General features: G+C 43.4%; 1 protein-coding gene across 3 annotated transcripts in view; it reads left to right on the forward strand.

Annotated features, from left to right (window-relative positions):
• ino80d (INO80 complex subunit D) overlaps positions 1 to 24,216 on the forward strand; it is a 106,996-nt gene extending 82,780 nt beyond the window's left edge. For all 3 annotated transcript variants that reach the window (XM_033024350.1, XM_033024349.1, XM_033024351.1), the window contains 5 exons: positions 1,073 to 1,182; positions 5,389 to 5,522; positions 10,233 to 10,444; positions 11,871 to 12,028; positions 18,083 to 24,216. In XM_033024350.1, coding sequence (XP_032880241.1) covers positions 1,073 to 1,182; positions 5,389 to 5,522; positions 10,233 to 10,444; positions 11,871 to 12,028; positions 18,083 to 19,212 — 1,744 coding nt within the window. In that variant the 3' untranslated portion in view covers positions 19,213 to 24,216. The remainder of the gene's footprint in view (positions 1 to 1,072; positions 1,183 to 5,388; positions 5,523 to 10,232; positions 10,445 to 11,870; positions 12,029 to 18,082) is intronic.
• The last annotated feature ends 1,407 nt before the right edge of the window (positions 24,217 to 25,623 follow it).

A 25,623-nucleotide genomic window follows, 5' to 3' on the forward strand; every position in this document is an offset into this window, starting at 1 on the left:
AAGCTATGTGGGGAGTGTGGCTTTACAAATTGGACCATCTGCATAGGCAGTTTACTGAATCTCCTCCTCCACTGCTGGGTGATTCACTTATAAAATTGGTGCAGTGCTGAGAACAGAAGTGAGCCAAAAGAATAAGTAGAATAGAATTAGAAGTGTAGATGGAGAAAGCAAGTATAATTTAAAAAAATTATGGGATAAAAAGCAGCAGTTCCATCTATAGCGTTCATTCTAGCTATAAAAGCTACTGAGACTTTCCTAGGTTTTGGTTCAGTATGAAAGTGGAAATAAATAGAATTGTGACAGTGGTGAGGGGAACAGACTGGACAGGAGAGGACAAACTCCTGTTTGCATCACAACGGGGAATCTGATTTCTGTTTGGTGGATGTTGAATAAATGGTAGCAGTCCTTGAATCTCCGTACGGTCTGGCTAATTATGTTCCTGCAGTTAAAATACCAAATGCAGATTCACTGGCCATTAGTTTTCTTGCTATTTTAGGACTTTTCAGAGTTTACCTAGCAGCAGCTGTCGCTGCACTCTGGAATGATGTGTGTCCGAAATCCTTTGAAAGCAAGTTGTATTCTGACTTTAGATTGGGCTGGTGTGGGCACAATGCCATAGAGTAGTTTTTTGTAGTGTTTTCTGCCTTTTAGTTTAATCAGCTCTTGATTATCTATCGTTGAACTAATTGTTTGCATTTGAGACGATTTTCGAACATAACTGCTTTAAATTGTATCAATGAGAGGTGTGGGGAAGTTATTTTGCACTTCTTCGGCCTTTACTGTCTTTTAAGTCTGTCTGTGACCGATGGACTCCCTGCAACAGCCATGCAGCTGACAACCAGCAGATGAACAAAGTATCCCAATGGCCTCCGTGTTATCACTCCTTATTGAAAATTGCCTCAACATTCATCCCTGGTGGTACCATTCTGGGATTCTGAAGAGAGAAGGCTTTTCAACATCTGTACTCCATTGTTCAAGTTCATGGGAATTCTTGTGTGACCTGGCCTTAAGACAGCTGCAAACATTCGTACTTATCAAGGGATGACTAATCTCAGTGTTGTGTTATTTTCAGCGTGAAGCAGCCCGACCACAGAGTAGTGGAACCAGCACTGTGCACAGGAGGCATCAAGGGCCAGCACTGCCCCAACATGTCTCTTCCATACACCAGGCATTGTTTCCAACGTATCCTTAAATGACTCCTTTTCTCAAACGGATGAACTGAGTTTACACTATAACTGCAAGGCAAGAGGTCTCAAAAAAGCATTGCTAGGAATCGCTGAATCATTCATTTCCATCGTCCGTTTTGATTAATGACGAGTACACCATGAGGATTATTCAAGCGCTTTTAACGGATTTGATTGAAGCTTGTAGCACAGGAGTCCATGCAGCTTGCTATTTCTATACCGCTTTTTTTACTGGGATAATCCAAAACTAATCTCGCTGCCGCACCCTCTCCCCTACATCTTGCATTGCTTGAATTTTTATCCTTAAAATCACAATAGTCATTGCCTCAAATGTTCCCTGAGTCTTCTAAAACTCTGAAGAAAATTGTTGATGCTCGCTAGCACCATTCCTCATGATTTCACACCCCAGCCAGAATAATCTTTCCATATTCATAACTGTTCAAGAATTTTCTAAGCCTCCTTTAAATCTGATTTTCTGCTGTTGTGGAAATGGTCTCTGGAGTTTCTCAAGCCCCTTCTTATAACTAGTTTTGTATTCCTGCTGAGTGTATGCTACAGATCTCTACGACTTCTTAATATCCTTTCTATAAATAAAGCATTGAAAATTACACACAGTGCCCCAACTTTAGTCTGAGTGTTACCTTGTGTTAATTTATCATTACCCCTTTTTGTTTTAATAACATCGGAAGTGTTGTAGATCTTTGCAGTATTGATTGCCTTGCCACAAATAAAGTGTTTGATGTTCCATGCTTTTCCTATTTACTCTTCAGTTTCTTTTAAGTAAGTGTACCCCACCTTCCCAAATAACCAACAGATTTAAAACACATTTTCCATGGTAGATTTTATCTGCACAGTCTGTCCAACCCACTGGCCAATCCCTGTTATATTCAAGTGCATTACAATTCTGTTTGTGGAATAAATTAATATAATTCTAGTGGACAATCTTAAAGTATTTACAAAATTAGACCCAACAGTAACCTCCTTGGTTCCCATCCTTCTCCAATCTGCTTAGAATATTTTATCTATAACCCTTTGAAGTTAATGCATTAACCAATTTACTATTTTTTCTGCCACATTTCTTGGTCTAACATATCCTTGGAATTTTTAATAATCTCTCCATTGAAGCATCAAATTGAATATCTTTAATAAATTGTATTTTGCTCGCATGTCCAGTTTTTTCAAACGTACATTTAACCCACGCATTAATTATGGACTCTCAAAGTTTACTACAATTGGCAAAAGTGATTTAACAGTACCCTGGTGTATTTTTTTAAATATACAGAGGTGTTATTATTTATCTTCAAATTCCCTCGAAAAATCTGCATACCTAGAAAAGGTTAGAACGATTGTATGATCTGCATCCATTCCGTGATCTTCCAGCAGTATGCTTGCTGTCACACACTTGTCTATTTTAATTTCTGTTTTTGTTCTTTTTACAATTCTGCATTTCTAAACCCAAGCAATATCTAGGTTATCGTTACACCTGTTTTAATTTAATGCTCCTGAATTTCCCATGTATATTCTGATTTGCTTTGTGCATTCATATTCAATACCAAATTGGTTTCATGCATAATGTTTTCCAAATGTTTTATCATTTAACTTCTGAGGTAACTTACTTTTATGGCACCGTTCTTGCCACATAGTGCCACTCAGTTTTCTTGCTTTTCACTTTTGCAGTTGATATTTTTTCGTAAATTTCAGTTATATGATTCAGTTATATGACCCTGATTTATTTGCCCACTTGGCTTGGAAATTGGTGTTCCAGATTGGTTTTGGTGAAGGCTGCCAGCTCAGAGTTGCCTTAAGGGCCTGTCCCACTTTCATGACCTAATTCACGACCTCTGCTGAGTTTGCCCTTGACTCATCAAGTAGGTCGGGGCGTTTTTCTAGCCTGATGAAAATGTCCACGAGTAAAAAAGGTTGTGAATTAGGTCGTGAAAGTGGGACAGGCCCTTTGCACGCAGCATCTGTCGAGATAAATTTGATTAACTGACACTCAAATTTTTACAAAGAAAAATTCAATTTAGCGAAAATGATAAAGAAGTTGATTTATTAGAATTTTCATTGTGTGCCAGCCATGGTTCAGTGGGAATACATTTACCTCCGATTTAGGATATCGTTTCAAAACCCTAATTCAAGATACTTGAGCACAGAGTTAATCTAATGCTCAGCACCACCCTGAGCGAGTGCTGCGCTGATGGAGAGAGCAACTAACCTGAAGAATGGCAATGCTTGTGGACATTGAAAAGATTTCACAGTGCCATTTGCGGAAGACCAGTGAAGTTAGTCAAGAATTTCTCAATATTTATCTTGCGAGCAGCAGCTGTTCATTGAACTTTGCTCTGTAAAATGGCTGTCAACTTTCTAATGCAATGGCAGTGAAAATTCCTAAAGTGCTTCATTGTTTGCAGACCTTCTTAGAAGCTCCTGAGTCTAGGAAAATGCAAGTTATGTTTAGTTTTAGAATGCTTCGTAATTTTTAATTTTGGTGATAAAACCCTGAGCAGCAATTCTAACTCTTACCAGACGCCAATGACAGTGACGCCTCTGCTTCTAGGCGACCAGCACCCATTTTGATTTCTTGAATATTTTAAGAGTGATTGGAAGGGAAGAAACATATGGTTGCATTTAATTTGCCTTCATTCTGAATGAGCCTGGGTTTCTGAAATTGTTTTATGAGTGCAGGGAGGGAAAATTTGCTCACTCCTAGCTTTCCCTCATTGCGTCTTAAGCTCTGGCTGGCTTGGTTGCTCCATTAATTCAATTATTTGCAATGATTAATTAAGATTTGTAACCGAACATGAATGATGTTAATGCAGCAATGCAAGTTGGCTGCCAATTACCACTTAGTATTTGGCATATATTTAAATTTTGCCTTGAAGGAAAGATTCATGATAAAGCAAGTAGCACAGACAGCATAAAATTACGGGGATGCTCATAGATTAAACAAGTGAAGGGAAAATTACTGCAGTTGGGTTTTAATATTTTGGACAATAGTACAGACGCAAGTATTGTATAAATGATGAAAAAAAAATCAAAACAAAAATAGTAGGTGTGCCTTCACGTATTACCAAAAGGCAGTGATTGGGAAAGACATTCTAAAAATGCAAGTTTAGTTTACTTTTTAAATGTTTCAAACTTAAAATATCGCGATGAAACCCTTGAGCAGCAATTCTAACTCCGTCCAAAACTGTAACCAATAAAAATGGAAGAATAACGTCTATAATTGGAGGACAAGAGTATAATGTTTGGAGGAAGTTGCAACAGCTCTAAATCACCCTTATCACACCACATTTGATAAATGTGTCACATATATAAGATTAAATACAGTATACTGCCCTTTGATTTAATGCAGCAGAGATTAACATACGTTACATGGGTTCCAATGCTTAGATTGCGAGGAGAGTTTGAATTATGAAACAAGACTTGGATTCCATGAACCATTGTCGATGAAGAAATAATTTGACTGCGGTTTCTAGAGTTTTGACTGGACTTGATAGAATAGATGGGAAATGTTTGTCTGGAACTGTACAAGTCCTGAGTCAAACCATCCAGCAAGGCTTCTAAAAGTTGCAGCTTCATGCAGACAGGGCTAGATGTGTGGAATATTCCCCACAAGAAGCAGTGGCGACTAACTCAGTTAATGTTTGAAATGCATAGGATTGCAAGGTACGGTTATAATGTGATATAGATTCAAGGCAGTGGGATGGAGTTGAATACAAATCCAGCCATGATTTTGTTGAAAAGAAGAACAAGATTGAGGGGCTGGATAGCCTACTCTTCCTATTCTTAAACAACATGTTCAGCTTCTTGCACACTGTAAATCTTAGTTATCCAGAAATTATGCTTTGATTAAGTTCAGTGACCTCTCCAACTACCTTCCGTTGGAATATGACTTTGGTATCAAACCTCCTGTTTCATTCTCACACATTCTGCATCGTACCTTGAAAGCATAAAATTGAAAACCTTTAAGAATGTGGGAATTTTGTGTAAAAGCACAAAGCCTCAATATGATAACTTTGCAAGGGTTCCAGTAAATGACCATAATGGGCTAATTGCTTTGATATTTAATTAAATCGCATTTGCCGTGGATTCTATTGTAAAACAATCACTGAATCACAACAGTTGCATTGCTCTATTAAACAGGTATACTCCACAACTCGGTCCCAGGCTGATTCTGTTTCCTTGACCCTGTGCAATTCAGATATCTTGTTGAGTCACTCGCAGCAGCTGTTCTCAAGCTGCACGGCCAAGTTCGCAGATGGGCAACAGTGTTCCATTCCAGTGTTTGACATCACGCACCAGACTCCACTGTGTGAAGAGCATGCAAAGAAAATGGTAAATAAGTTGTAAAACGGGCTCATTTATTTTCCGTTTTTAGAGTGAACCGGTTGTAATGAAGATTACTGACGGAGATAGAAACCTCCATACGAATGCAATGTCAATGCACACAGATGCCGCCAGATACATTAAGTTACTTAAGTAAACATGCAGGTACAGCAGGCAGTGAAGAAAGCTAATGGCATGTTGGCCTTCGCAACGAGAGGATTTGAGTATAGGAATAAAGAGGTCCTGCAGTTGTACAGGGCCCTGGAGAGACCACATCTGGAGTATTGTGTGCAGTTTTGGTCTCCTAATTTGAGGAAGGACATCCTTGTTATTGAGGGAGTGCAGTGTAGGTTCATGAGGTTAATCCCCGGGATGGCGGGACTGCCTTATGAGGAAACATTGGAAAGACTGGGCTTGTATTCACTGGAATTTAGAAGGATGAGAGGGATTTTTATGGAAACATAAAATTATAAGAGGACTAGACTAGCTAGAAGCAGGAAAAATGTTCCCAATGTTGGGGAGTCCAGGACCAGGGGCCAGAGTCTAAAGCCCCTGTCCCACTTAGGAAACCTGAATGGAAACCTCTGGTGACCTTGCGCCCCACCCAAGGTTTCCGTGAGGTTCCCGGAGGTTTTGGTCACTCTCCCTAATGGTCGAAAGTGGTTTCCGCGGCTTCTTCTATGTTCCTGCGATTATGTCAACAAATTCAAAACCGGCCTTGACTAAAAATAGGTTGCCGTTTGGTCGAAGCCAATGAAGTGGGGTTGCTATTTACTTACAGGCAGTCGAAGGCAATCTCCTTCGCTGACCGGCCATTTTGATTGGCTCATTGGTGTTTTCAGCAAAGATTCAGCAAGGATCTTTGGTTTTCAGGACCTAGAAGGAAGGTAAAATGCCCGGAAGGTAAAATGCCCGCTAACTTTATTAAACTTCTTAAAACTGTCTCCACTCCATCTCCCCACCCCCCCCCCCCCCCCCCACTCTCCTCCATGTCTCCCCTTCGCTCCCCCTCTCTCCCCCTCTCTCCCCTTCTCTCCTTCCCTCCCGCGCTCTCTAAAGGACTTACCGTGCTCTGTGGCAGCCGTTTACCTTCCTCTTCATTGCGCAGACAGCGCTCCTCCTCTGTCCCTGGCCCCCACCTTCGCGATGTGTTTGTGTTTGTGTGTGTGTGTGTGTGGTCGGTAGCAAAGATCCTGTAGGATCTATGGTCAGTAGATGCAGCTCACGCTTCGGTGGAGGCTTTCCAGGCGAGTGACCAAAACCTCTAGCGACTCATGGAAACCTTGGGTGGGGCGCAAGGTCACCAGAGGCTTCCGTTCAGGTTTCCTAAGTGGGACAGGGGCATAAGAATAAAGGGGATTCCCCCAATGCAATTTAAAACTGAGATGAGAAAAAACTTTTCACCCAGAGAGTTGTGAATTTGTGGAATTATCTGCCACAGAAGGCAGTGGAGGCCAATTCACTGGATGAATTTAAAAGAGTTAGATGGAGCTCTTGGGACTAGCGGAATCAAGGGGTATGGGGAGAAGGCATGCACGGGTTACTGATTCTGGATGATCAGCCATGATCACAATGAACGGCTCGAAGGTACTCCTGCACCTATTTTCTATGTTTCTATTGTGCAATTTATGGCTGATGTGGTGCGAGCACACAGGGATATGCTCAGCAGGCCGGGCTATACACACAGGAAAACAAAAGGATGGTTCGGATGTAGACAGGAAGAGCATGTCATATGCCATTGCAGTTCAAGGGTATTAAGGGAGAGCAACATCATGTAGAGTAAAGAAAAGTAAAGAACAAAAATTGTCTATGTTGAATTGAGTATTTGCACATAGAAGTTTACAAAACAAAATCCATTGTGCAACTGTGTCGCAGAGTTTGAAATATGATAAAATCCTTCAACCTTTACTGGCAGTATGTTTATTTTGAGGTGGTTAGGTAGAGATGGAGACAGTCATGATGAACATGAGAAATAGTGGGTTCTGTGGCCAACATTCCTCTCATAGTTTAGTTTATTATTGTCAGGTGTACCAAGGTACAGTGAAAAGCTTTTTTGTTGCGTCCTATCCAGCCAGTGAAAATTATATACATGATTATAATCAGGCCATCCATCGCACAAAATCCATTATCCATCCAGGATAAAGGGAATAATGTTGAGTGCAAGGTAAAGTCTGAAGGTCTCCAACGAGGTAGATGGTAGGTAAGCACTGCTCTCTAGTTGGTGATAGGATAGTTCAGTTGCCTGATAACAGCTGGGAAGACACTATCCCCGAATCTGGAAATATATGTTTTTACACTTCTGCACCTCTTGCCTGATGTCCCTGTCACACGGAGGCCTGGTCCCCCACGCAATCCGTTCCCCAATGTAATATTCCACCACTCACCCATTCCCCCAATGCAATATTACACCACTCACGCATAGCCCCCAACTTTGCAGGCAAGGCTAGTTTCACCTCATCCCCCAACACTCTGTCCCCCTCATCTTCACCCTTCCCTCATCTTTCCCCTCATCTCCTCCCCTCCGCAATCCCTCCCTCACCTCTCCTTTCCCCTACCCTCAGTCACCCTCCCTCTCTCCAAAACTCCTCTCCCCTCCCTACCCCCCTCCCATCCCTCTATCCCCTACACCTCACCTCCCCTATCCCTCCTGACCACCCCCACTGCCCACCTCTCCCTCTATTCCCCACTGCCTACCGCCCCCACTCTCCCCTCCTCTCCCTCTATTCCCGCACTCTCCTCACGTGCCCCACTTTCCCCCTCTCCCTCCCTACCCTTTCCTCTCCCTCAATACCCCCACACTCCCTCCTCACCTCCCCAGGATCTTTCCCCTCTCCTCCTCCCCCAATCCCTCCCACTCCTTTTCCCTACTCTCAGCCACTCCCTCCATCCATAAAAAGCAGCATCTGCAGTTCCTTCCGCCACAGGCCATTCATTGTTAGCTGTGGTTTAGATCCCGCTGACTTGACGATTGGACGAGTTTGCATTGTGTGCGCGTGCATGTCTGTGCGCGCGTGAGTCTCAAACTCCGCGCAAACTGCTCGGCCACCCTGCAACCCGACTCTCCCTCCCTCCCTCTGCCCACTCCGGCTCAGCCGCCGCTCACCCGTCCCCATCCTGTCCGACCGCCCCCTGCTGCCGCTTGGCCCGTCCCCCCCCCTGCTGCTGCCGCCCGGTCTCGGGGGGGGGGGGGGGGGGGGTCGGTGTTCGTCACGATGGGCACCATGAGTTTTGATGAGCTGGTGGAGAAGATCTCCGAGAAGGCCGTGAGGGTGAGTTACTGCAACGGCGGCAGCGGAGGAGACTCAGGGTGGTGTGGGGGGAGGGGGTGGTGTGGGGGGAGGAAGGGGTGGGGGGGGGGTTGTGGGGGTGGGGGAGCTCGGAGAAAAGACGGGGCAGAGGGTGTATCACAGTGGAGGGGGGCAGGAGCCAGCGAGGGGAACCAGAGAGGAAGGGGCTGTAGCTGACGGTGCGCTGAGGACTCACAGTGGTCGCTGGACGTTCTCCTCTGCCGGGATCAGAGTCTCCGTTTTCCAACATCTTCGACTCCGCGTTGGGTTGGGTTGGGCCGGGCCACTTCTGGACCCTCCGAAAATTGTGTCTGGTTGGAGACCAGGCCATCCATCCAGAGCCTCCCTCGGCTCCAGTAAAGACGAGATGGAAACCTCCGACGGCCATCCAGAGCGTCCCTCAGCTCCAGTAAAGACGCGATAGCGCAGGTAGGAGCGGACCGTCCAACGGAGTGACAGGAGAAAAGACCAATCCACGCGGCGCTGATTGGCAGGAGAGGAGATCGATCTGAGCACGCGCAATTTTTAAACCTCGCTAACTTTTACATTAGACCCCCGATCGGAACGAAACTTGGTGCAATCGCAGCAGAGGAGAACGATCAGTAAGCTGGTGAAAAATCGTAGTGCTATCGTGTACCGTTTTTGAGCAAATAGAAAGGCCGCGCATTCCGGAAGATGACAAGATCAGAGCTTTAGTTATATTTATGGAAAGAACAATAATGAATAGCTTTAGTTATGTATAGATTGATATAGATAGATGGATGGATGGATAGTATTTGTTCATCAACTAATGTTTATTGGATTCTACTGTGTACAGAATAACTGATACATTTGTCCAAAGACAAGCATGTAAGCTCAAACTAATTGAATGAAGCATTTGCACCTACATTCCTTTTCAAATTAGCTTACCCATCACATGACATACACTTTTAAGCATTTTTACCATTTGATTACAAACCAAACGATGACAATTTAATGCACAAATAAGTTTTCTTCACTTCCAGTTTTATCCCCATTCTCCCTACTACGATTAGTCTGAAGAAGGGTTCTGATCTGAAATAATATCACCTATCCATTTTCTCCAGAGATGCTGCCTGTCCCGCTGAGTTACTCCAGCATTTTGTGTCTGTGGTATAAATTAGCATCTGCAGTTTTTTTTAATCATGTTATTACACTGTAAAATTATTGCATTGTGTAATCTAGGCTACGTGGTCAGCACCTAAATGGATTTTTTTTCCATCGGAAAGTATGTAGAGCTACCTGTACTTTTCCAGACTGCTGTCTCTCTATCCCCCCCCCCCCCCCCCCCCCCCCCCCACTTGTCGCTCCCTTTCTTCCTCTCCCCCCCCCCCTTTGCCTCTCCCTCTTTTTCCCACCTCTGCTGTGCCACCTTCTTTCCGATCTTATTCTGTGGCTTTGTTCTTCATTTAAGGATAATTTTTTGCGGGGTGACAGTAACCGGAAAGTCCTGCAACAGAGGAAACCCAGGAAGAAAACCAAGCCTCCAGCACTTACCAAAAAACACAAGAAGAAACGGCGAAGAGGCCCAAGGCGGCCTCAGAAACCCATTCCTCCAGCAGTACCCCAGGGCAATCTCACAATGCCTTCCAGTCTTGGCATATCAGTCATGGCTTCCCATGTCAGGTGAGGACTTGCTACTGATGGTGTGTGACTGCAGGTTGTTTGTATTTTGTGTTCATTATTGTTTTTTCCATAAAAATAACATTGCATAAAGAATTGTGATTTAATTCTTATTGGCAGTGTGGCAGACAGCTCTGGTTTCTCAGTGAAATGAGATATACCATTGCATCTTCAGTTTACTTCAGATGTTGGGTTTCCCTTCTCCATTGGCCCTGCTGTCTGCAGTAACTGATACGTTAACAAATGATGATTCTTGTGTTGGAGGAGATACTGCAGATGCTAATTTATACCAAAGATAGACACTAATGCTGGAGTAACGCAGTGGGGCAGGCAGCATCTCTGGAGAAAATGGATAGGTGATTTTTCAGATCAGAACCCTGGTTGAAGGAGATACCATTGCAAAAGAGTTGTATCAGAATAGGAGTTGAGGCCAATTGAGGTACCTCTTGAGAAATGAACATGGGAACACCTTGTCTCTGTGTTCTGTGACACCACTAGGTTGGTGTTTTGCCTGCTGGGGAAGCTTGGGTGCTGTGACTAGTTTTAAATGTTGGTCAAGACCAAGTGGGGAGCATTCTTGCATCTTCGCAGATTGTGGATTCATCTCTTGCTGCAGATACTTTGCCATGTTATTTCAGATGGAGAATAAGAAGTGTTACTGTTCAGAACGACTTGGGATAGTGTACATTTTCTGGAGAAGGTATCCCTGTAGGTAGCAGCATATTCAATTCCATTTGGACACTGGCCTGACTGATTATGCAAACTGTATAAAGGCACTTGATCTGAGCGTAATCTGACAATATCTGATGCTGATCAGCTCACTGGGTAACTTAGTAGCCAAAACTTGGTCGAAAAAATAGGTTTCAATGCCCATCGAGAAGGAAGAGTGGGGTGAAGGGCATGAAGCACCAGTCGCAAGTGTTATAGCCAGGCATCAACAAGACTTTTGTGTGACCGTAATGATAAACGGAGAACAGAAGCAATTGGATAATATGGTGAAGATAACTTTTTCAAACTCATTCTTCTTTTACTAATTGAATTTGAGTGTTTTAACATCATACTGTTTTTTTCCCCCAAACTGTGGTATATTTATACCAGAAGACATGGCTATATTGTATAGCTTTAAGAGGGCATAGCTTTAAGGTGAGAAGGGCAAAGAGATATGCAGGGCAAGATCTTTACATAGAGTGTGGTGAATGCCTGGAATGAGCTGTCAGGGGTGGTGTAGAGAAGATATAATAGTGGCATTTAACATGCTTATGGTAGGCACATGGATATGCAGTGAAATGGCACATGAATGTGCAGGCAGAGGAAATTAGTTTAACTTGGCATCATGTTTGATAGGGACATTTTAGGCTGAAGGACCTGTTCTGTGCCCACAATGTTCCATGTGATGCCTGCCCCTGACCACTGTTTTGTTGAATTCCAGGGACTCTTCAACTCCAGAACTCAGTGCTGACGAAATCCCTGATGACATCACCAACGAGATCACGGATATGCCAAATGACCTGGAACTAAATCAGGAAGAGCTGGCAGAGGTTCTTCAGCGATTGCCTGATGATTTGCAGGACTTCGACCTCTTTGAAGGTGATATTACAATGAAAGTGTTTTTGTTTGAAATGATTCCAGGGAGTGTGTATGTTTTTTTAAATATTTTTCAGAGTGTTGACATCTCTGGTAGGGCCAGCACCTTTTGCCCATCCATAACTTTCCTTGAGAAGGAGGTGTTGAACCGTTTTATTGAACGACTGCAATCCCTCCAATGGAGGTGCTTCCTCGGTGCTGATGTTCCTTATGTGGTAGTTATTTGGTAACGACTTCTCTTTTGAGAAGCAAGGAGAGGGAAGAATTACATTTCATGTTTTTCTTCACTCCTTACAATGCTATGTACGACAGTGATCGCAACTTCTACTGAAGTGTGGATGGCCGTTGGCTCGCTAGAAGCTTATCCGCCCTTTGACAGGTCTTGTTTTTGGTCCTGCTGGGGGTCCTCAGACCCCTCCTCACCTGGCAAACCAGGTGGGGAGACGGTTTAGTCGCCGACTATCCGTCCATGGAGCAGGTAGCACGGGATTACATGGTACCCGTGGCGGGGGGAGCTCCCCCCTGACCTGACCTGAAATTATGGTACAATTTAGTTTCAAAGTCGGTTAAGAAAGAATCAGTCCTATTTGTTGTAGGCCTGGCTTCATATACTGTGAATGCCAGCTTGGGTAGGGATGGCAAATTTTCTCCCGTTAAGTGAATCAGGTGGGTGTTTGCAACAATCTAGTAGTTTCATTACCTTTTAATGTAAAATTGTAGGTTATTTAGTTAACTGAATTTTAAATTTCACAGCTGCTGTAGTGGTATTTGAACCTTCCTTTTGGGATTACCATTCTTGCTATCGATAGCCAATCTAACTACCAAGATACATGCCATTTTATGTCATCGTCAAGATTAAGATTTTTTTTTTTTTAGTTGAAATACCTGAATCATAACTGGGAAAAAATTCCAAGCAATTACACATCTAGGAAGATAAAGCCACCCCAGCCGTTGCAACTATCCTCTTTCAGAGTGTTGAAACACCTTTGAGTCTGGGAACTCTTGTCCCCATTGCAGATGAGTGGTAGTGATCATGCCTCGCTAAAGATTGTGAATTTATATCCCTTTTTAGCACATTTAAGCTGACATAGCAGGGCACTACTGATAGTGCGTTGCTTGTTGGACAAGTCATCTTTCAAATGAAATAATAACCAAGAAATAATAACCAAATAATAATCTTCTCGACAGCCATACAAGTGTTCTTGGTGTTGCGACTAATGCTCATTCCTCAAGCAATATTACTAAATCAGATTTTATTGCTGTCTATCTCATTGCTAATTGTGGGAGCTAGCTGTATGCAAATTGATGGCCATGTTTCAAACATTTCATCAGTAAGAGTATTGAGTATAGAAGCTGGGAGGACATATTGCTGTTATGTAGGACGTTGGTGAGGCCACATTTAGAGTATTGTGTTCAGTTTTGGGCACCATGCTATTGGAAAGATGTTGACAAGCTGGAAAGGATGCTGAGAAGATTTACAAGGATGTTGCCAGGACTTGAGGGCTTGCTATAGCGAGAGGTTGAGCAGGCTAGGACTCTATTCCTTGGAGCGCAGGAAGATGAGGAGTGATCTTATAGAGGTACAAAATCATGAGAGGAATAGATTGGGTAAACACACAGAGTCTCTTGCCCAGAGTAGGGGAATCGACAACCAGAGAACATATGTTTAAGGTGAGGGGCGAATGATTTAATAGCAACCCGAGGGGTAACTTTCTTATACAAAGAGTGGTGGGTGTATGGAACAAGCTGCTGGAGGAGGTATTTGAAGCAGGTACTATCGTAATGTTTAAGAAACATTTAGAGAGATACATGGATATGATATGTTTAGAGAGGTATAGGCCAAACGCAGGGACTAGTGCAGATTGGACATGTTAGTCGGTGTGGGCAGGTTAGGCTGAAGGGCCTGTTTCCCACACTGTATGATTCTATGACTATTGTCATAGTGCCTGTTCCATCAAAGGTTCTCTTAATTGGCTGTGATGTTTTTGCAGCTCCTCTTGTGATAGAATGCAAGAGGCAGGAAGTGGATTCTTAAAATGGGGAAACCAGAAATTATAGCATATAATGAAAAAGGCCGGAATTCAGTAACCATTAATTGTGAGCATTTATCTTGATGATATGTTGAGTGGAAAATTGTGAGGCAGAACTGAATGAACAAAGCTGGCACTTGTTTTTTAATTTGGGCGAACGTGAAGTCATCCGCTTTGGTTTAAGGAGGATATGTCAAACAGAGTACTTTCAAATTAGTGAAGAAATAGAGTTCAGATCAGCTTTGAGATATTTGTAAATCATTAAACTCAGCGATGCACAAAAATAATCAAAAAGGTTAGAAGAATGCTACTCCTATTGCATTTTCCCGAGTACAATCCGATCACCAGAACCTCTCTGGAATTCATACATCAGATTTGTTCCCATTTAAAACCAAATTCACGTCCACTTTAATGAAGAGATGATGCAATGAGCTATGGTTAACATTTTGTGAATGTTATGTTTGGTAACACTGCTTTCAGTGAATTATTATATCAACGGGCTCACAGTAAATAAACTGGTTCCCATAACTGTTTTCCATGCTAGAACTGAACTTGAAGATTAAGAATGTTCCCAGATGATTATTTGAGGCAATTTCACCACAGTTTTGAGCATTGCTGTAGTGGTTCTTCAAGGGTTTAGACAGTGCATTATTTTCTAAAGCAGAGTACGTGATTAAATTATAAACAATTCCCATAACCAGACTGAAGACCTTAACCCTTTTGGTATAGTTATATAAAGTATGATGAGTGAGCAGATTGCTCAATACTCATTAATCTTTTCAATTTCCTGTTGCAGAATGTAACCATCAGAATTATATTCCATGTCTTTGCATCTCTGTATTTTGTGTATTTTGCACTTTTTCATGTACCTCAGCTCTTTTTCTTTCCATCTCAAATTTGCTTCATATTTATCCCTTCTCATTTCTCTGTCAACTGTCAAGGTCTACATCTTATGTTGTCCCACCTGTCAAACTCTGCATTGGTTCCTAGATCTTCCTTGCTGCTTCCCATAATCGAAATGTCCCCAAAACTCTCCTATTAAACCATGGGTCGTTTGTGTAAAAATTAAATTTGTCAATCATTGAATAATATGGATACAAGCATAGCATGTTTTATTTAATCTCAATGATACTTTCAAATTCGGCAGGGGAATCGGTATGTTCAAAGTTTGTTACAGGCAATTGTAAACCTCATTTCTTCTGCCCAGTAGGAACAGAGTAGGCAAGGGTTTAAGATGGCTGATGTCATGGATCACCGTGAGTTTCCCCCATCCCCGTGCTGAAGGGATATGCACGAAGAAACTACGTGTAGTCCTAATCTGAAAGATAAATGTTACACCTCAAACATGTCGCTATTTTATCTAGCATGGTTTGAAAGCTGTTGCCCAATTGGTTTGTGGGCATGAGGCCCGTGAGTGAACATTTTAGTGGATCTGACTGATCCTGATCCCACTACTACTTTACAAATTCCTACTTGCAAAAGACAACCTGAAATCTCTACTGCTAAATTTGACAGGCCAAGACCCCACAAGCTGGAATGATACTAGAAATGGAAAAACATTCAAATTAATATAGCATCTTTTATGAGACACGTTCCACTGTGCGCTACAGTGCCCTCCATAATGTTTGGGACAAAGACCCATCATTTATTTGCCTCTGTACTCCACAATTTGAGATTTGTAATAGAAAAAATCACATGTGGTTTAAGTGCACATTGTCTGATTTTATTAAAGGGTATTTTTATACATTTTGGTTTCACCATGTAGAAATTACAGCTGTGATTATACATAGTCCCCCCATTTCAGGGCACCATAATGTTTGGGACACATGGCTTCACAGGTGTTTATAATTGCTCGGGTGTGTTTAATTGCCTCCTTCATGCAGGTATAAGAGAGCTCTCAGCGCCTCGCCTTTCCTCCAGTCTTTCCATCACCTTTGGAAACTTTTATTGCTGTTTATCAACATGAGGACCAAAGTTGTGCCGATGAAAGTCAAAGAAGTCATTATAAGACTGAGAAACAAGAATAAAACTGTTGTAGACATCAGCCAAACCTTAGGCTTACCAAAATCAACTGTTTGGAACATCATTAGGAAGAAAGAAAGCTTACTAATCGCAAAGGGACTGGCAGGCCAAGGAAGACCTCCTCCGCTGATGACAGGAGAATTCTCTCAATAATAAAGAAAAATCCCAATCACCTGGCCGACAGATCAGAAACACTCTTCAAGAGTCAGGTGTAGATTTGTCAATGACCACTGTCGGCAGAAGACTTCATGAACAGAAATACAAAGGCTACACTGCAAGATGCAAACCACTGATTAGCTGCAAAAATAGGATGGCTAGGTTACAGTTTGCCAAGAAGTACTTAAAAGAGCAACCATAGTTCTGGAAAAAGGTCTTTTGGACAGATGAGACGAAGATTAACTTATATCAGAGTGATGGCAAGAGCAAAGTATGGAGGAGAGAAGGAATTGCCCAAGATCTAAAGCATACCACCTCATCTGTGAAACACGGTAGTGGGTTGTTATGGCCTGGGCATGTATGACTGGCTGCTGAAAGTACTGGCTCACTTATGTTCATTGATGATACAACTGCTGATGGTAGTAACATAATGAATTCTGAAGTGTACAGATACATCCTATCTGCTAAAGTTTAAACAAATGCCTCAAAACTCATTGGCCGGCGGTTCATTCTACAGCAAGACAATGATCCCAAACATACTGCTAAAGCAATAAAGGAGTTTTTCAAAGCTAAAAAATGGTCAATTCTTGAGTGGCCAAGTCAATCACCAGATCTGAACCCAATTGAGCATGTTGTATGCTGAAGAGAAAACTGAAGGGGACTAGCCCCCAAAAAAAGCATTAGCTAAAGATGGCTGCAATACAGGCCTGGCAGAGCATCACCAGAGAAGACATCCAGCAACTGGTGATGTCCATGAATCGCAGACTTCAACCAGTCATTGCATGCAAAGACAATAGACAACAGGTGCAGGATTAGGCCATTCGGCCCTTTGAGCCAGCACCGCCATGCAATGTGATCATGGCTGATCATCCCCAATCAGTTCCCCGTTCCTGCCTTCTCCCCATATCCCCTGACTCCGCTATCTTTAAGAGCCCTATCTAGCTCTCTCTTGAAATTATCCAGAGAACCGGCCTCCATCGCCCTCTGAGGCAGAGAATTCCACACTCACAACTCTCTGTGTTTCCTCATCTCCGTTATAAATGGCTTACCTCTTATCCGGGGGGGGGGGGGGGGGGGGGCACTATGTATAAACACTGCTGTAATTTCTACATGGTGAAACCAAAATGTATAAAAATGACCTCTATTAAAATCTGACAATGTGCACTGTAACCACATGTGATTTTTTCTATTACAAATCTCAAATTGTGGAATACAGAGGCAAATAAATAAATGATGGGTCTTTGTCCCAAACATTATGGAGGGCACTGTAAATACTATTCTGACATTCAACCTGTTCAAAATGTAGGTATTGCCGAAGGCAGATTGGACACGGTGAAATACCATATTTAACAATGAAGCTTTAGACCCTTTTAATTGATAAAGGGCTCCCTGCCTCATGCTCCAGGAAACATCAGAACAAAATATGAGATGAGGTGAGGTTGATCATGAAGATGTTACATAATCTGATGGGCACAACCTTGTCACTGCGGTACTGGTGGATACAAGTCTTCCGCTTTATATGGCATACAGTACTGGTGGATCTAGTCTGTCACCACAATACCACAGTACTCGTGGGTCAGATCTGTTACACCATAATCTGGGTACATTCCTGGTGAGGATAGGTCTGTCAGTCTATAACATGGATACAGTACTGGTAGGACAGCGGTTCACTGGGTTGGCTTGTAAGGAGCAGGCTTTCATTAGTTCAAGCATTACATATCAAATATGTAACCTATTCTGCAGAATTTCAGGTTGGATTTATGGAGAACACTATCACTGCTTTTGGTTGTTTGGTATGGTCTGTCAGCAGTGAGGTGACATTCTTTCTGCTTCTGCTGGCGTCCCGCAGGTAAGAACGGTGAACTGCTGCCAACGACAGAAGAGGCGGAGGAGCTGGAGCGGGCGTTGGAGGCGGTGACTTCGTACGCCGCCTCGCTGGAGTGCCTCAGTTCCATCGGTGATCTAGCGCACACGGACGGAGACGACGACCAGGAGCTGTCGGGCAGGGGAATGGGTGCGTTCGTCGCCGCTGCCGGCATCCCGGTTCTCAGCCGGGCCGTCAACAACGATCTGGGGGATCTCCTCAACGGCCGCATGTCCACCGAGAACTTCTCCAGCCTGGAGCTGGACGAGAACCTCCTGCCCGCCCCCTCGGCGCTGTCCAGCCCGGCCAGCTCGCAGGGCGCCTATGCCTCGCCGCCGGCGGTGGGCCATGCCTCCTTGTCGGCCCTCGGCGAGCGCGCCTACCCGGCACATTTCCACGGCCTGCGGGCCGATGGCAGCCGCTTATCTCCCCGCGCCCATCTGCTGGGCAAGGCCGAGGAGCTGCTGGTGCCGCGGTCTCGTTGTGGGAGCGAACATTCTTGCACGTCCCCCTACAGCAGTGAGCAGGCGCCGTCGCCCTACAGCGACCATGTGGTCTCGCCGCCCCGCCCCCCGCCGCCAGCCTACCCCTCCGACGGTCTCTGTGCTCCCTTCTCGCCTGATGTCGCTGCCCTGCTGCCCGCTCACGTGTTACCAGCTCAGCTCGTCAACTCCAGGCCCCAGTGGGGCACCATCAGCCTGAGCGAGTCGGCCAGCTTCAGTGGCCTGATGGCGCCCGGGCCTGAGGGTCACCTGCTCTCCACCTCGCTCTCCACCTCGCTCTCCACTCCCCACTTGCCCTCCACCTTCTCCAACGCCAAGGCACCCGGCAATGCTGTCCTGCTCGCTGCACTCGGCGAGGCCGGCTTCAGCGGCAATGGCTGCGGCGCCAGTCTGGGCCCATCCTCCCCTCCAGACCTCTCCTCTTCCTCCAACCCCGCCAAGCCGCCTCTGCCACAGTTCAGTGCCGCCTTTGGGCCGCAGCTCGGCTCCCACAGCGGCATCCCCAAGGACGTTCAGCCCACCCACAGCTCGGTCGCACCCCCCACGGGCTTCTCTGTCACCGCCGCCATCAGCACGAACAAGGTCTCGGCACCCTACAGCCCTTCGCAGTGAGTCACGGCGCAATGAAACACCACCCTGTTTTCTCCCTTGCAAGTGAGGGTCGAGATGTTTTCCCCATCTCTGATATATTCAGTGGCTTCTTGGAATTTTTCAAGGGTATCAGCTGGTCGTTTTTCTTAAATCAAACTCTTCCTGCATGTGGTATGAGGGGTAAACCTGTAAGGGCCAAGGCTTTTGGGAGAACCTGACTTGTGACCAAACAGAGATGCCAGTGATTCCTACCTTTATTGATACAAAGTACAAACATAATGGGTAATGCTCATCATTCTCGCATCCAACGTTCCTGATGTCAAAAAGGGGCACATACCTTTTGATTTTGGTAATGAACGACAGACCCAAATCTCTTTGCACACCTGTTTTCTTGGCATATTTCCCTGCTTTCTCCACCTCTAGCATTTATGAACACTGCCTCCTCTATCTCCCCTCCATTCCCAGTCCATCATTGGCATCTCTGTTGTGAGCAGCATTTTAACAAATTGGCAGCCAGACCAAACTCCTGCCAACATTTTTTTAACCAGATATCTCTGACCTGGATATTTTGCCAAGCAGCCACTATGAGTTTAGGTGACTTCCTTTCCACCTTGCTAGGACTTTGTGTGCTTTTTGAACAGGGGAATGGGTGACATTTTGCCCCCTTTTCAGGGCTAAAAGAGCTAATACATTCAGTTTGAGTATATTTTTTATGTAAATACATTAGTACATTTTATGACATTGCTTATTGTATAAAACCATTAAGTATCAAACTCGAGGTAGATGTTTGGCTCATTGAGGCTTTTTATATAATAAAATTGACTCAGATACACACTAAGTTGTAGATCAGGTGCCCACGGTCTCTGCACAGACATGCCCCACATTGCTGTGAGATTCTTAAGCTAGGTGCAGTGCTGACATCATTTATTTGCTAAAATGTAATCCTAAAACTCAGCCTAAAGTCTTCTGTGAATGGACTACTAACAAGCAAATAATTTCAATCTGCAAGGATAACTGGGTGTTTTATAAATGCCATATTTGCAGAGATATCTCCTAAGCTCAAAGCCACGAATAAGATTTATTTTGCCTTCCAGCTGAACATTGCACCCTTCTCCAACAACCCCCTTCACCTCTGTTGTTCTACCTACAATCTCCAGTCCCTATGCCTGCCCCTTCTTGCAAGGGTGTTCAAAACTTAAAGCATCAGTTCTTTTGGCTCCAATTTATATATTTCCATGAGAGGCCAGTTGGAGTTACTCTTCCTAAAATCACAGGTGCTGCACCTGAGAGACCTAATACTCGCAATAAAACTTGTTCACTGAAGCTTTTGTTGCATTTTAGTTAGCTTGGATGGGAGAGAAAATAAAATAACCAGTGTATCTTGGTGTAGGACAGCAGAGGTTGAGGATTTTCTAGGAACAGTGGGAAATTGGGTAGGGTAATGTTACTTCCATTTTTGGGAACCCTTAAAAGCTGGGCTTTTGAGGTGTCGTCATATCGTTAACAGCATCACAGCGTATGGAATCCCAATTTGCTCTCAAACCAGTACTTTTGATGCTCTCAAAGGTTAGTTCATGTGTGGTCTGGAGGTGCTGATCCCTGGCTTCTAGAGTTTGGTTGTTTATTCCACTGCCTCAAGACCTGTATGCAGCTGACACAAAATAACGGTAGCTAAAGTGTGCCACCCACTGTTTTCTACAATGCATCCAGTGTCTTATAATGCCAAATATTTTAGATTTTTTTGAGAGAACTTTTATGTTAAAAGCTCAGCATGTGTATAAAATCTATCCAATGAGCTATAAGCTTGTTTCACTTGTGGAGTTTTCAGATGATATGCTACAATGGGGTTACTCCAGTTTTAACATTTTAATCACACGTACACACTCATAACCTATATTATACATAATATACATCGTATGGAGCTCCTCCATTCAACACTTATGGCATCGCCCAGTTCCCACAGCCTGATCCTCTTATACATTTCCTGCACTCTTAGAACTTCCCATTAAAAATTGAAAGGTCAGGGAAGAGATTCAATGAAACTTTGCTTGTGAATGCTTTGTGCATTTGATTTGAAATAAGGGGCCATTCCCAGTACATCTTGAAAAGGTGTGGAGGATTCCAAGTTAGTGTTATTTGTTTCTTTGAATAAAGGTGAACTTGCTACACATTGTGGAACAGATCCATGCCAGATATGTTTTGTGGAAGGACAATAACAATTTTCTGCACACACAACCCCTTTTTAAATAAAAAAACAAATCGTGCATTCCCAATATTCTATTTTAATTTAAACATCCACATTTTGTTAAACATGATGCCTCTCATCACGGAGTATGCATTCTAATTTTACATTGGTTGTTTACTTAATTGATTGCCATAATAAAGTGCTTCATTGTGTGTGGGTTTGAAAATCGAGTGTGATCTAGTTTAATAATGCTTTCTGTCAGATTAGTTTGGAAGAGAGCAGGTTTTGTCAACCACTTGCTTAATGCGGGAGTTGTTCTATTCAAGTGTCCCAGTTTCTGGGGAGTTTCTTCTGTCTGTCTCAAGTGAAAGCTTGTGAAAGAGAGAGAGAGAGAGAGAGTGTGCAGAAAAGAATCACAATCGCAACTTTGGTTAATTCGGTTACATAGAACACAAACGTGCTGGAGTAACTCAGTGAGTCAGGCAGCAGCTCTGGAGGACATGGACAGGCACTGTTGAGAACCAACCCAAAACGTTGCCGTTCAGAGTCCAGAGTGAAAATGTCATCTATCTTGTCCTCCAGAGATGCTGCCTGACCCACATAGTTACTCCAGCACCTTGTGTTCTGTGCACGATTCCAGCATCTGGTTGCATTTGACAGGTCATACACTCCAGTTTCCTCTAGTCATGGTCTTCCTGTTTGAGATGCGGCTGAGGGACGTGTGTGGTTTTTATCCAGTGGATTATTGACTGGAGACAGCAGATAATGGTCCCCAATCAGAGAACCACTTCATTAGAGTCCCTTCTGACAATTTTAACCGTAGAAAACGACCCACAAGCTTCCCGCTCTAATTCGGGTTGGTGCATTTCTTCGGCACAAACTTACTGGTTTTACTATCTCTCATTACTCCTTGCCCCCAGTCCGCGTTGTATCTCAATACATCGATCTATAGGTCTATTACACCAGTCTTTGCATGCATGCTCCCCTAACACCTTGGCATATGCATCTCTCCACCCAAAGCGCCCTGATTTGTGAGCAATTCTGCGTCCAACTCAGTCTGAACCGCCCCATCATTATCAACCTGATCTTTGAACCACTTCACCCACCCAATACCTTGATCTGTGACACTCTCCACCCCCATCACTCTGGTCTCTGACCTATTTCACTCCTACCGCCCCAATCTCTGAATCACTTTACATCTATCACCCTAGCCTCTGAACCACTTCACCCCTAATGCCCTGGTCTGTGAACCTTCCCATCACCTCAGTCTGTGAACTGTCCCTCCCCATTGCCTCAGTTTGATGAACTGCCCCAAACGTCCCGGTCCCCGAACTGTTTCTCCCTTAACCAATCTGATCTGTGAATCTGCCTACCCCTATCCCCTCAGTGCATTCACTGTGTATTTCTCCATCCTAACCCACTCTGTCCATGCTGTCCACTCTGTCCCAAACCTTGGTCTGTGTACATCAGAGGAAAGTTCCCTGTGTGTGGTATAATTCTGAGTAGCATGAGTATGTTGTTCAGGGTGTAGGTGAGAGCAGGTATTTAGGTGCAGGTTACTTTTGGGCGCTTTTGTCTATTGTGATAACACCACTATTATTAAATTCCAGGTGTTTTAGTCGGACAACCACATAGCTACAGAATTATGGTGATTTTGAGTCTCCCATCTGACTTACTGTGGTAAAAGCATGGATAAGGTTGGCCTAAGAAGGGTCTGTTTCCATACTGCATAGCTCTATGACTCTGAGGTTGGAAATGTGTTTTGGAGCTTTAGTATCGTACAGCCATTTATGGGGGATCATCAGCTCACTGTGCAATGTGTTGGGACCAAGGGCACTTCTGAAGGTTTTGGAACGTAATTCTACTCCTCCAGCTATTTGTCAGGAACTTCTGGGTGGCCCATGCTGTTACAATTTACAGATTACCTTTGTATAAAGTGGGATCTTAAATTATTCCATGCCATTTTATCCTGATTTCTAGAATAACTCATTGTGTTTTGTATACTCTTTCCCCGGTGGCTTAACAGGAATGAGATATTCTTGGCTGATTCTTAGTCATTGCCATTTCTGTTTCTTTAATCTAGGGTCTTTCTTTAATTTTATGTTACAGAGGGAAGGAATATTTGGTATTTATTTCTTGCTGCACTAAGATAAGGGTTTTTGTTTAATGTTGTTACCTGACACTGGATCTGGTTAACCGCCTGTAGTTATCCCTCCTCCATTCATTGCTTTTAATTAACTAGTTTCTCGACCAAAAAAAAGAAACAGCTTTCAAGGGAGTGGGATGAGCAGACTTTACTTTTATAAAATTGATGTTACTTAATGGAAATTTATTTACTATTGAAATTCCCTCATTACTCTCAAATGCTAAGCCAGTAATGAACTGTGGAGAAACTATTAATATGAATAGTTGCAGTCTGAACCATGTTTTGTTCAATGCCTATACATCTTGTTCATTACTCATCAGCGCAGGTCTGGTCAGATTGGAAGTTGTGCTCAAAATTAGATGGGGGGTCTTTGACAGTGCTGCAACTGACGTGCACATCCTCGATGACATGCAAGCAAAGGATTTGTCCATGTGATATGGTTTTGATCTGTCTTTGGTTGCTAACATAAGAAGTAACTGGGGATTAAAGAGTTGCACTCTCTGCTGTCGCAATGAATCACCTTTGATTTGCATCAAGGGAGTGGGATGAGCAGACTTTACTTTTATAAAATTGATGTTACTTTATTGAAATTTATTTACTATTGAAATTATAGCAATTTTTAAAGAATCCATCTGTTTCATCTGGGTTTATAACTGCTGGAATCCATATGTGTGCCCTAACGGTTATATCAGATTGGGATCAAACTTGGAAGTATTGCTGGAATCCTCATTATCCTCATTAGCACCTTTCAGTTGTTTTATTTGCCTTGTGCACAATGCCCGCCAATAGACAATACAGTATAATTCACCCAGGTGCTAATTGTTATCCCTCAGATTGAAAAGTACCACGGACAGCCTGGTGAAACCATTTACTCTTGTCATTCTAGTATAAAACCACACTTTGTGGCAGAGAAGATTTCACCAAGCCAGCTCTTGACTTGGCCACATATTGTCCTGCATTGAACAATTAGGAAAAAAATTGTTATTTTGTGCAACTGTGTTTTTAACCACCCAAGAATAAAGTCTTAGCCAATTTAGGATAGTTATAACCACATTATAAGCAATGACTTATGTTGTCAGCAGCTGGTTTGAAGCATGTCAAGGCCATTAAGATGGTGGAATGGGATGTGTGATCCCAGTAGTTTAAGCAAATTGCTGGAACTGAATTCCCATGTGCATTGTTACCCAAAGAAGTGCATTGAAGAACTACATAGGAAGTAAGCCATACTGAGTTTTAATAACACTTGAGTGATCGGACATTATCTTTTACCATCCATCTTTGGAAAGGATCTTGTAAAAATACTGCAAGATTCGGCACTGCAGAGATTTTTCCTTTCAATTATTATCTTTCCAATACCTGTCAAAATCCTCAGATTTGTCAAAGCACAAAGACCATCTATTGTGTATATAAACAGTTTTTAGTCTAGTTGGTGCAAACTGAGCAGATTTGAGAAGAGGGTTTGTTTGCTTTTGGATACAGTCTGGCGACGGTGGAAAGTGAGCAGGAGCTTAGGCAATAGCAATTCACCTTGAGGACTTAAGAACATGTTTCATTCAGATTTAAAAAAAACCCCTCTTGAAGGAGTTTGGCTTTGCCAGTGAGTTTAAACAACTTGGCCTAAAACTAACATTGTTGATGAGATCAAATTCCTCCAACTATAATAATTTTTATGGGGTAAACATGAAATAACCAGCGAGAGAGGCCATGCAAGGCACAAGTGTCGTGCAATTGTAGTTCAGTCTAATTTCCAAGACAAAGCCACATCACAATTTCTGAACAAGAGTGGTCCACCAAGGTGTATAAGAGGAACTGCAGAGGCTGGTTTACATTGCGGATAGACACAAAATGCTGGAGTAACTCAGCAGGACAGGCAGCATCTCTGGACATAAGGAATGGTTGACGTTTCAGTCTGAAGAAGCTTAACTCTCAGACTGAAGAAGGGTCTCAACCCGAAATGTCACCCATTCGTTCTATCCAGAGATGCTGACTGTCCCACTGAGTTACTCCAGCATTTTGTGTCGACCAAATCATTTGAGCAAAATTTGGTTACTAATATTTTGGAACAAAAGTATGAGGGAAAGTTGATAACGAGACACCCTTT

The sequence above is a fragment of the Amblyraja radiata genome, chromosome 7 (genome assembly GCF_010909765.2).
Source record: "Amblyraja radiata isolate CabotCenter1 chromosome 7, sAmbRad1.1.pri, whole genome shotgun sequence".
Classification (NCBI taxonomy): Eukaryota; Metazoa; Chordata; class Chondrichthyes; order Rajiformes; family Rajidae; genus Amblyraja; species Amblyraja radiata.